At 30.5% G+C, this 11,848-nt stretch overlaps 3 protein-coding genes and 1 long non-coding RNA gene across 7 annotated transcripts in view; 2 read left to right on the forward strand and 2 right to left on the reverse strand.

Moving 5' to 3' along the window:
* Positions 1–11,848, forward strand: part of LOC115886521 — a 57,500-nt gene that overhangs the window by 25,723 nt on the left and 19,929 nt on the right. The gene's annotated exons all lie outside the window — the stretch shown is intronic.
* LOC115886520 (serine protease inhibitor 2-like) lies at positions 3,732–6,973 on the forward strand. The gene is made up of 4 exons (XM_030905723.1): positions 3,732–3,858; positions 3,921–4,116; positions 4,852–4,973; positions 6,824–6,973. The coding sequence occupies exons 1-3, from the start codon at positions 3,792–3,794 to the stop codon at positions 4,970–4,972; spliced, it is 384 nt and encodes a 127-aa protein (XP_030761583.1). The 5' UTR covers positions 3,732–3,791; the 3' UTR covers position 4,973; positions 6,824–6,973.
* LOC115886516 lies at positions 6,978–8,086 on the reverse strand. 2 transcript variants are annotated; one of them, XM_030905710.1, is made up of 3 exons: positions 7,906–8,086; positions 7,325–7,520; positions 6,978–7,205 (listed from the first exon to the last, which is right to left on the reverse strand). In XM_030905710.1, exons 1-3 carry the CDS (start codon positions 8,039–8,041, stop codon positions 7,082–7,084), a joined length of 456 nt encoding a protein of 151 aa, XP_030761570.1. In that variant the 5' UTR covers positions 8,042–8,086; the 3' UTR covers positions 6,978–7,081. The 2 variants fall into 2 exon arrangements, with proteins under 2 accessions (XP_030761570.1, XP_030761571.1); XM_030905711.1 differs by having other exon boundaries at positions 7,325–7,502; positions 7,906–8,079.
* On the reverse strand, positions 8,970–11,769 carry LOC115886517 (scavenger receptor class F member 1-like). 2 transcript variants are annotated; one of them, XM_030905712.1, is made up of 3 exons: positions 11,614–11,769; positions 11,085–11,277; positions 8,970–9,208 (listed from the first exon to the last, which is right to left on the reverse strand). In XM_030905712.1, exons 1-3 carry the CDS (start codon positions 11,684–11,686, stop codon positions 9,076–9,078), a joined length of 399 nt encoding a protein of 132 aa, XP_030761572.1. In that variant the 5' UTR covers positions 11,687–11,769; the 3' UTR covers positions 8,970–9,075. The 2 variants fall into 2 exon arrangements, with proteins under 2 accessions (XP_030761572.1, XP_030761573.1); XM_030905713.1 differs by lacking the exon at positions 8,970–9,208 and adding an exon at positions 9,252–10,135.

Raw genomic sequence — 11,848 nt, forward strand, 5'->3', positions numbered from 1 at the left:
AAAAAAAGAAGAAAATGGTGGAAAAATTGGTTACAAAAACGACAACTCTACTCTCTACTATGAACCTTTTACGTGAAATAAGTGCTAATGAACCAGTCGATTTTAAGAACTACTTACGAATGGACGAAGATATTTTTAAGTCACTGTTACAATTAGTAGGCCCTAAAATTGTGAAACTAAATACAAAATTTAGAGAGGCTATTAGCGCTGAAGAAAGATTAATTGTTACACTAAGATATTTGGCAACTGGAAATAGTTATGAAGACCTTAAATTTCGTACGGCTATTTCACCTCAATCCATTGGTAAAATAGTGCCTGAAACATGTTGCGCGATTTACGAAGTTTTGAAGAAGGAATATTTAAAGGTAAGTCTTTGAGGTAAGTAGAAACATAAATAGTAAGATAGTTATTATTAAATTCACGTCTAAAAGCAGTCCGAAAGTTATTAATTTTCTTTTTCAGAAATTCTATTGTAGCATCTGCTTTTATTTCTTTTAATTTTTCCAGTAGGATATCATAACTGGCATTTTTTTTTGTTTATTTAGGTATTCCTTACTTTTCACATCCCACAAACAAGGTTGATTATGATAAATTTCTATAAATTCCGCCCAAAACTTCTCGTTGGTATCCATTTTAAAGAGATTGTTTAACCATGTGCAACGAAAAATGTAAACGATCTGTCTGCGACACATAGGGTTTGCACACAAACCATCAAATCTATCGTATATACTACTGCGTTGTACTACAGATTTTCTGCATGCCATACTTCCGTACGATACGACTTTGTCTTACTACAAGTAGTACTACAAAGCCACTAAAACGGGCCACAGATTATACGATTTATCGTACTACAAGTTGTACAACATCAAATGGTTTCGACCGTTGGATCAATGGTTGGATAGTTAGTGGCTTTGTAGTACTACTTGTAGTAAGACAAAGTCGTATCGTACGGAAGTATGGCATGCAGAAAATCTGTAGTACAACGCAGTAGTATATACGATAGATTTGATGGTTTGTGTGCAAACGCTATGTGTCGCAGACAGATCGTTTACATTTTTCGTTGCACATGGTTAAACAATCTCTTTAAAATGGATACCAACGAGAAGTTTTGAGCGGAATTTATAGAAATTTATCATAATCAACCTTGTTTGTTGGATGTGAAAAGTAAGGAATACCTAAATAAACAAAAAAGAAATGCCAGTTATGATATCCTACTGGAAAAATTAAAAGAAATAAAAGCAGATGCTACAATAGAATTCAAAATGAATGGAAAATAAAACTACTACTTGTTGGTGATTAACATCAAATGGTAGTTTTAGTTAGTGAATAAACGCGGATCCGATCTGTCGTTCCAGCGGTTGTATCAACTTGTCGTACGACATGTAGTACGACGAATCGTATTAATGTGTGGCCCGTTTAACTATCCAACCATTGATCCAACGGTCGAAACGATTTGATGTTGTACAACTTGTAGTACGATAAATCGTATAATCTGTGGCCCGTTATAGACACAGATCCAGCAGACGAACTGTACCAATTAGATTTTTAGTTACGTAATCGAGGGCACGATTTTTGAATTCATTGTTGCCAACCATAGACATATTCGGCGCCGGGCTGACTAACTGGAATTTGAATTTCCCACTGGGGATTCAGGTGGTAGCTCTGCTGTGAAAAATGTCAAGTTGCCACATTTATTTATTTATTTTCTGGCATTGTCATTCGTTTTGACGCTTTAGTCCTCAACTGGGAATGTCCACGGAATACCGGGACATCCTGTAAGTCCTATAGTAATTAAAACGCGAAACTTTGTGCTAAACGTATAAAAAAATAACAACTTACAAAATATATTTTTAATGTATTTATTCCATTGAAAAAATACAGAGCTGTCGTAAAAGTTTCTAAGCACTAAGTTGAATGAAATAAAAGCGCTAACAACTTGAAATTCGTGTTGTAAACGTCAAAATTTAAACGTTAAAAACGCTAAAACGTAAAATGGACAAATATTTGCGGACGTGAAAGCTTAATCGCTTGGAGAGTTTTAATATGGGCTCGTATTAAGTGAAATTGGATCTGAATGACGCCAATAATTTCAGTCACGACAAGCTCTTAAGGAGCGACATGCGAACCCTTTCCAGCGAAATTACGGTAAAAAGGAAATAAGTTAGGAAAGGCAAAGAAAAAATTATACAAATTGCACATTGTAGTTTTAGAAAAATAAAGAAAATACTATTAGCCATTTGTGAAGGTACAGGGTGGGCCAAATTGGACACTTTTAAAGGGAAACACCATTTTGGTGTTTGGAGCTCAATTTTTATCAAAAACATGATGGTGAAATCCGCACATCGATATCTGTAACCGTTTGAGTTAAGGGGTGTTTTTCAAAAATGTGCATTTTTAACAAATCGCTGTAACTTTTTTTTGCTATGGAAAATTTTCTATTTTTGTGAAAACATTTCCAAAGCGCCTTTTTACGTAGAATTTAATGGTTTAAGTATAATTTTTTAAAAATTAGTAATTTAAGAGTTAACAACAGAAAAATTGATTTTTTATTTGGGACTTATAGCTTAATAGTCAATGCAAAAAACTCATCGCAACTTTATTAGAATAATTTCAACTGTAAAGCGGTAGTAATGGCCCTTTATGTCCCTTAAGTACTGTTAAAAACGTGAGTTTTGTTGATGTAAATAATAATTGTTTATATATTTATAATTAATTTATTTTTGTTTTCTAAAATATTTTGATTAAAAGCTTAATCACGTGACTAAAAATTTTTGGCATGAACTGTAGTGATATATATGATTTGTACAATAAGTTGCTATTTTTTTCCTACAGTATAAGTTATCGACACAATATCAAAACTAGCCAACCACTTCGATTTTTTTTTTGAACAATAATGAAAGGTTATTAGGGCCTAGACTCTCCATTGTTGTTTTCACCTTTTGGTATATTTATTTGTAAAGAAAAAAACAATTAACCGGTCTATTCTTGTGTGAGTAGCGATCAATAGCAGACTTTCATCAAAAATGTTATTTAGATTTTTAAAACAGATACCTACGTCATCGCAATATATATTTGTGCGTTATTTAATAAGGGAGATATTTTTGTAAAGCAGTGGTTCATTTTCCATTCTTCTTTAGCTTAAAATATCATACGATCGAAAAAAAACGGCGTCGAAGACCCTTGGAGAATGACAATCAATGATAATTTTGGCGAGATCTTTTTTATTTTTTGTTGACCTCAAAAAAGTGGTAATTTATTTTTATATTGAGTATAATGATTTTTAAATGGAGTAGTTTAAAAATCTTTCTATAATTAGTTTTAATGTTTGACAAATTTTATGTCAGTTTTTAGTAAATTGACCTCGCCAAAATTATCATTGATTGTCATTCCCCAGCGGTCTTTGAAGCCTTTTTTTTCGATCATACGGTATAATATCTACAGAAAAAAATAATCAGAACAGTATATAATTTTGTCGTACCCTCTACAACTAACAAAGTCACATTTACTTTAGTTAGACATTAATAAAAAAAAGTCTTAAAACTAATTACCAATTAAATGTTAACTTGCTTCTCGAAGTTTTAAAAAAAGACTACGTTTTTAAATAAAATTATAGTTATTAAGCTTTATAAAAACTACCCAAAAAAACATTGTTTTGAGAAATTGACATTTTTGTCTATTATTCTCTGAAATAAATTTACACAAATCCTATAATTAGTACCTAGGCAAGTTCTGTCATTAGTGGTATATATTTAAAAGTGCATTTAGACGACTGTTTCAGAAAAACTATAACAATGAAAATGTGTTCGACGTATTTGCTGCTATTTTTACTGGTTGCTCTTCTGCCAAGTTCACACCAAGGTAACAAAAATTTCTCATTCCTTTACTTATTGCTTTGAATTTATATTTTTTTTCTGTCAAAGCTGATCAGAATTCAAGTCAGTGCGATAAAAATGAGGTTTATAGATGCGAAGATGAAATAGAAAAAACTTGCAGTACGCTTGAAAATGAACGAAAGCCTGTAAACTGTAAATGTTATTGTAAAAGTGGAACGTTTAGAGATGCAGTGTCTGGAAAATGCGTTGGAAAATGTCCATGTCCGAAAGGAATGGTGTTCAGGTATTTCTAATCAATCAAATAATAAAAATATAGAATGATATAATGTTCATATCAAATAAACTTTTAGTCACGTGATTAAGCTTGACCGGCACAGTGTTGCCCACTTTTACATATTTTATTTTAATCAAAATATTTTAGAAAACAAAAATAAATTAATTATAAATATATAGCCAGTTATTTACATCGACAAAATTCACTTTCTTAACAGCACTTAAGGAACATAAAAGGTCATTACTATAGTTTTCCCATTCAAAATATTCTAATAAAGTTGCGATGAGTTTTTTTACGGCTATTAAGCTATCTTGTACCACTTTGCACTAAAAGAGGTCCTAAAAAGAACAATGTTCGACCGCAAGGTCTGCTAGTAAACATTTTTAAGCTTAAAGTATCACACCACTTTTTATTTAAACCAAAACCTCTTAATATACAAAATTAAAGTGTCAAAACGAACGACAATGTGAGGAAATAAATAAATAAATGTGGCAACTCGACATTTTTTACAGCAGAGCTACCACCTGAATTCCCAGCGCAAAATTTAAATTCCAGTTATTCAACCCGGTGCCGAACATGTCCATGGTTGGCAATAATGAATTTAAAAATCGCGCCCTCGATTACGTAACTAAAAGTTTAATTGATATCAAATATATTTTAGTAAAACTCTGTATATTCTTTTTTGTCATCAAAGAGTCAAAATTTTACGGTAATATGGTGCCAAATATAACTATTTCTTTTTAGGTACTTTAATAAATGCTTGGATGAATGTAAGTTACAGCCTTGTACCAAAGAAGCTGTTGAAGGCTGTTATTGTCCAATAAATCAATGTTGGGACAGCGAAAGATGTGTCCCCAGAGTATAAAGTATATTATTCTAAATATAAAACATAATAAATCGTCGGTGAAACGTGATAAACTGCTAACTCCATTATTCCTAATTTTACAGGAGAGCAAAAAAACGGTACAAAAAAATATGTATACATGTGGGAAGTATTTTGATGCGTTAATATGATAAAGAGATAAGAATTTTTCATTTGTCATTTTTTTCCGACACAATAGGGAGATAGCAGATATTCGTCTTGCAGAAATAAGAAATAAAAATATACTTCTGGAGATAGCAACCTTTATTGTTTGAAATTTTGTGCAACCTTTATTGTTTGAAAAAGTGGAAATGAATATTACCCAAACAGATTTATAAATAATCAATTAAATTTAAAAAATATTAGATTCATAACCAAAACATTCAAGTCCAAAAACGAATAAATTTTTATTGAAAATTTTAAAATTTTTTCCATTTTTAAAGAACTGAAGTAGCAGAATTTTGGACTTAATGAATATGAAAATAATTTAAAAATTAAACTTATAATTCTTAGAAGAAATGGTAGAATCCTTCCATGCTTATCCTAATTTTTACACAACGGTAGTAGACCGAGCTTTGAAGACAGTGCGTGATTTTATTAAATTTTTATTACTTTTCTCCTTATTTTTTTAATTTTTATAAAAAGTATGTATCATTTACGTGAAAATACGTTGAAAAAAATAAAACTGATTAGGTATTATGGAAATTCTTGTACAAGTAAGTAATGTTATTTAAACTATTTATAGCACGCGGATGAATTGCTCGTATATAGAGAATTTCGTTTTTCCCGTTACCCTTTACGGATACCCTGTATTTACAGAAGGGATCGACGCAGGGTCGAACTGGCCATATTATATAGATAACTATTAGGGGGGCCCCTTATAGTTCATTAATAATTAAAGAGAATTAAGAATAATTATTATTCTCTTAACAATATTTGCTTTTGCATTGCATTATGGAATTTGCATTGCATTGATTTACCTTGCATTAGGGTATTTCCCTGATTTCTATACAGGGTGAGTCTTAAATAAGTGCAAATATGTGCAGGGCTGGTAAATCTCGATAAAAGAAACATAATATTTTCTCTTTACCGTTTTTTCAAATAAATCCAAAACAACCGTGTTATTTCACTTTTAAAATTTCCAATTTTTTGCTATAATTTTGAGAATCATTGTATTTTCTTTCTTGTAAATTTAATCTACTACCTATGTTACCATATTACAAACAAAGTATGTTTTTAAACTAAAAATTAAAAAAAAATCCCAAATGTTTTTTTTTAAATTCCAAATTTTCAAAAAAAAAATCGCGCAAAAAAACTCATAATCGTGTTTCTTGGGTCGAAATATACTACCCTAAAAATATGCACTTATTTAAGACTCATCCTGCATAAAATAGGGAAAAATTGACCAAAACGTAAGGCGAAAAAATACGCCAAAAAAACATACTAGCCCCTCCTAACATTGCCACCCAGGCCCCTTTGTCCTAGTGCGACCCTGGATCGACGTACTGTACTAAAAAAACATACGACTAAAAATCTGTGTGTTTGCTTTAGCGTGATCGTAACGAAAATTACGGAGATAGCAGCATTTCGGTGGCTATTTCAGATCACTAGGAGTTAGCAGATATTACTGAGTTAAAATAAAATATTTTCTTTAATGGGAAAAAATATGTTTGCTTTCCCTACTTATAGAGTTTTTTTTTCTCTTTCTAATGGTATAAAAAAACTTTTTAACGTAAAAAATGGAGTTAGCAGGTTATCACGTTTCACTGACGAAATAGGAAATAATTATTTCTATACAATGTAATATTGATCCTTAAAAAAACCGTCTCTATAGAGTGTTAACTTTTTTTTTAGTGGGCTTCTTACCTCAATTACTTAGTGACGAGCAAAACCCTTGGTCTTAGTCTTGTTACTATACTCTTGCAACTCTTGCAATTTTTAATAGATTAGGAAAACTAGAGGTATTTTTTACATAGAAAATCTTTAAATAAATAGTATAAAATACCAGTGACTTTATTTATTAATTTCCTTTATTTTTCTTTTAAAAATGTATGTAGAATGTAGAAAGCAGAAATAATGAAACAATGATTTAGGTACAATAGTTCCTTATTCCTAAAAAGCTTTAAGTTGGCATTTTGCACCATCCCAACAGTAATAGGAGGGGCAAAAACATCCCTGCACGACGTAAAATGGACATATTTCTGATTCACAGCTGTCAACACAACTGTTGCTTTCCCTAAATTGAAAAAAAAACAATTTAGGTTAAAAAATATAGACATGTATATACAGAACTTGAAAAAATTGGTCTGATATCCTTTTAATTCATTTATTTTCTTAAAATTAAACTTAATATACCTAAATATTTTTCCTCCAAAACAAAGACACGTTTTAGTGCATTGTCCTGTGTAGAAATCTCTCTGGAACCCGTCCTTGCAACAGCAAGAGCAACTTTGTGATCCTACTTCATTATTTGGATACAGTGGACATGTTACTTCAGTTCCATCTACTGTGTATTCTTCGTTATAACTACATGCTATTTTATGGGAGAAGCCTGATATTATTAATTAATATGATATGGTTGAGTTAAAGTATTTAATATACAGGGTAAGTTTTAGACCTCAGGAACAAGCCTATGAGGTTTTTTTGCGAAAAAAAAATGAAAATTTGCTGTTCTAAAAAAAATGGATTTTTTTAAACTTTTAGTTAGAAAAACGGTTTTCTTTATAGAGATCTATCAGCCCTGACAATATTTGCACTTACTCAAGACTATATTATAACATTCGTTACTATGTTTACTATTTTTTAGCTTTTTAGAAAATTCGTAAAACTTTTCAAATTTATATTTAATTTTTTAATATCTTTTTTGTAGTAATATTGTCAGAATATTGGCTTTAGTGTTATTTTTTTTTAACTTTAGATGAATTACTCTAACTTACCTGAAATACAACTCGAAAATACAGTAGTAATAACTGAAAAAATTAAAATAAAACAAGCCCAGCGATTCATTTTTCTTCTGTAATAGTACTGCAAAGTATATTTTGCTGAATTCTTTAAAACTATAAATTCAAACATGTGAAATTATATGTTCATGTCATAGTCGCTTTTGAATAATCTTATTTTTTGTTAACGAATAGGTTTCAAGATAAATAACGACATTTAAATTGTTATTTTTTTAACTCATGATTTAAATTAAATGTGCATACATTGTTTTATATACAGATTTGGTCATCGCAGAAACGTGGTCTGGATGCTTTCCATCTTAGTGCTTTCCATAAAGTCAACAAAATGAAAAATATACGAAATAATATACATGTACTGATTTCTTTCGAAAATCGACAACTATGAAACTATGAACCCTTCCTGGATACCAACGGTACATTGTGAGACAGGAAATTGTAGAGGGAAACAAACTCTATAACATAGGGTAAAACATTTTAATGAACAGTGCTTTACATAAAATCAATAAAATGAAAAATATACGAAATAATTCTGATTTCTTTCGAAAATCGACAACTATGAAACTATGAACCCTTCCTGGATACCAACGGTACATTGTGAGACAGGAAATTGTAGAGAGAAACAAACTCTATAACATAGGATACAACATTTTAATGAACAGTGCTTTACATAAAATCAATAAAATGAAAAATATACGAAATAATTCTGATTTCTTTCGAAAATCGACAACTATGAAACTATGAACCCTTCCTGGATACCAACGGTACATTGTGAGACAGGAAATTGTAGAGAGAAACTAGCCCTATAGCATAGTAAACACTTGTAAAATATACGAACAAAACATAGACACTTTGATCTTTACCGACTCGAGACGGGACATTGAAAAGTGTCGAATTTTGAAACAAAACAAAAATGAGACAAAAATGTCGCAGAAATGTATTGGATTTGTCGCAATTTTGTCGTAAAACATGAATTGTCGTTGTTTTGTCTGCTTGCTTAGTCTGTACCCAGCATAAGAAGGACAAAAACAAAATGTATTAAGTGGTTTTAATTTTATATATTTTTATTAAAGATTAGTAACACAAAGATTGTATTAATAAGTACGTATTTATACATCTGTTAAGAGTACTTTTAAAAGTACTTATTCATTAAGTGGTAGCGTTTCTTCTGATGCATGCTGATCCATTCCAGCACTGAATAGGAGGGCAATAACAGCCCCATATTAAGATTAACGGGCAAGGATGTGTAATTACACACTGGTCGAAGCAGTTGTTACTTTGCCTAGAAACAAGTATATTTTTATGATAATTTATAATTTAATAATTGTCCACATTTTGTGCTAACAGGTACTAAAATTGGAATAATTGTATTCTAGATCTAGACAAATCTTTATTTTAGCATAACTTTTGGAAATACTCATTAATAACTACCTTGTATATGTATTAAAAACTATGAAAATTATAAATAATGAATGATTTACTAAAAATAGTTTTTAGGAAAAAAATCTAAAAAGTTTCTGGAGATTGGTAGTACATCTTCAAATAAAATTTGTTTCATGGCAGTATTGATTAATGAGGAAAAAACAGCGAAAAAAATGGCGTCAAGTGGGCTTGGAAATAATAATCAATGACGTTTACCGTAGTTCCAGCCTGGTAATGCCCGGTATGGATCAGTTCATACTAGTAAACGGTAGAATGTCAAATGCTTGGTTCATATAAAATAACTTCGATGTTTATTTTCAAGCCCACTCTGACACCGTTTTTTTCAATAGTATGGTCTTCTATATTTTGTTTGTTTATGGGACACAAATACAGATTTTATATGTAGAATATGATATATTTTATATTTTGACCATAACTTTGTATATTACAGAGATATTCAAGCTAGATAAAGAAAATTTAATGTCCAGGAGTAGAGACAACAAAAATTATCAGCTAATATCATTTCAAAAACCACTATAACGCCGATTTTTTTTAGATTAGTTTTTCTATAGAAAAGTTTTTTTATATATATATTATAAGATAATTTTCGAATGAATTAATGTATGTTACTAGTAGTACTCTTGAAGTACTGATTTATGAAATGGTGGTATTACTATTGATGCATTGTGTTCCATTCCAGCATGTATATGCAGAGCAAAAACATCCCTGGATTATATAGAGAGGACAAATATGGTGTACGCATTGATCCCAACAATAGTTACCTGGCCTAGAAATAAATAAATTAATGCTGTAATAGTAGGGGAATCCCAGATGCTAAATGGGGATTTACTCCAGCGTCGTGGTAACCTGTTGTATTCAGAAAAGATAGATGTTAAGTCAATTTCACTAGTCGGAAAAAGTAGCAAAATAAGCGTTCGGCATTTAAAGTTTTATGTAAAACTGGCTAGGTATTGTTACACAAATGAAGAAGGAAATTAAAGATAAAGGATTATACTATATTCGTATTGTAACACATTTTTAGACAACTTTTTTATTTTTATATTTATAAGATTTTGATGGTCAAACATCAACAAAATATTCCTTATGTTTGGACTAAATTTTCTCGAAAATAAAGGCATAATTTAAAATTCCGTTGTTATACGGAAATAGATTGAAGTTTTGTGATTACAATGATATATAATTTATATGATTTTGTAACAAATCGCTCGCTATTTTATGGCAAATGCTGAAGCTCTGCAAACCTTAATCAAGCCTTGATCAAAGCACGTGTGTGCTTTACCCGCACTTTACCACACACCCGCTTTACCCGATCCCTGAGAGCGACCCGAACAATATAGCCTCTTAAGTGAACCCTAAAAAAGCACATATTCAAAAGACTAACGATTTGAACGCGAACAAAAGTCACGGGCAGATTTTTTAGAAATACTTATTAGTTCTCAGCATCACACTTTATTGATGATTTTAGGTACTTCAGCTTGTGGAAACCGGTAGATTATGCCAATCCACTGATTTTTCAATGGTTTCCTTCAAAATAATAAAAAAACTACTTATGATTCGTTTTAGAACGAAGAAAAATTATTAAAACTTGCAGGAATTTTTATTTCGCGCTTTCTTACCCCATTCTGTTGTTTTATAATATCTGAACTGAACAATATACAATAATTCATCGCAAACAAAAAAATTTGCTCGCATTTTGGAGGATTTTGTATATTTACCTCCATACTTTTCCCAGTGGACAAGAACATTCCTTCACGCAGTTTCCACACTTATCTCTCCAATAGCCAGGCAAACAGAAACATCTACACACTTCTTGATTTTCAATTTTTGTGTCAGGACACGGGAATTCTATAGCGTTATTGGTACCATTGCACCTGTACTCTGAATTTTCTTTACAAGCCGGAGCATTTCCTAATGGTTAATAAATATACGGTGTAAAAGGAAGAAATAAAGTGACTTTGTTCTTTATCAGGGTGTACACACCCTAAAAAACGTTTTTCTTTTAAATGTAGTATGGTCCAGATATTTGGACTTTTATTCTCGATAAATATCTCAGAAATTCAACAAACTTATTAGTTTACATTCGTAAATGAACTAGAAAAATATATAAATATGTTTTGCTTAGTATACAGGGTAGAGAATAGCTACAATTTTTTTTGAAGTTTGAAATTTTTATTTTTGTACAATATGTGTAATGTTTTCTACTTTCTTTAAGTTTAAACAACAAATAGATGTAATATTTCTTACCCTGAATATAACCAATAAAAACGATAATCAAGATACTTGGCAAAATGTAAAAAATTCTCCTGAAAGTATACATATTTCAGCAACGCTTTTTTATGTTTCACTTGACTATTTTTGCGTTAAATGGTACAAATTAGTAGTTGGATGTTTATTTAAACATTACAAACGTTAGGGTTAAAATAGAATTAATTGGAAATAATTAGGGAAAAATATTTAAAACTGATAATTTTTATCAATT

Source organism: Sitophilus oryzae, unplaced genomic scaffold (genome assembly GCF_002938485.1).
Source record: "Sitophilus oryzae breed Bouriz unplaced genomic scaffold, Soryzae_2.0 scaffold_494_pilon_pilon, whole genome shotgun sequence".
Classification (NCBI taxonomy): Eukaryota; Metazoa; Arthropoda; class Insecta; order Coleoptera; family Curculionidae; genus Sitophilus; species Sitophilus oryzae.

Coding starts and splice junctions, on each gene's coding strand:
- LOC115886516 (XM_030905710.1), bottom strand. CDS start 8,041: ATGTTTGAATTTATAGTTTTAAAGAATTCAGCAAAATATACTTTGCAG. Junction 7,521..7,905: donor ATTTTCGAGTTGTATTTCAG/GTAAGTTAGAGT, acceptor TAATAATATCAG/GCTTCTCCCATAAAATAGCA. Junction 7,206..7,324: donor TTTGGAGGAAAAATATTTAG/GTATATTAAGTT, acceptor TTTTCAATTTAG/GGAAAGCAACAGTTGTGTTG.
- LOC115886517 (XM_030905712.1), bottom strand. CDS start 11,686: ATGTATACTTTCAGGAGAATTTTTTACATTTTGCCAAGTATCTTGATT. Junction 11,278..11,613: donor TTTTATTGGTTATATTCAGG/GTAAGAAATATT, acceptor ATTAACCATTAG/GAAATGCTCCGGCTTGTAAA. Junction 9,209..11,084: donor CCACTGGGAAAAGTATGGAG/GTAAATATACAA, acceptor ACTTGTTTCTAG/GCAAAGTAACAACTGCTTCG.
- LOC115886520 (XM_030905723.1), top strand. CDS start 3,792: ATGAAAATGTGTTCGACGTATTTGCTGCTATTTTTACTGGTTGCTCTT. Junction 3,859..3,920: donor TCTGCCAAGTTCACACCAAG/GTAACAAAAATT, acceptor TTTCTGTCAAAG/CTGATCAGAATTCAAGTCAG. Junction 4,117..4,851: donor CCGAAAGGAATGGTGTTCAG/GTATTTCTAATC, acceptor ATTTCTTTTTAG/GTACTTTAATAAATGCTTGG.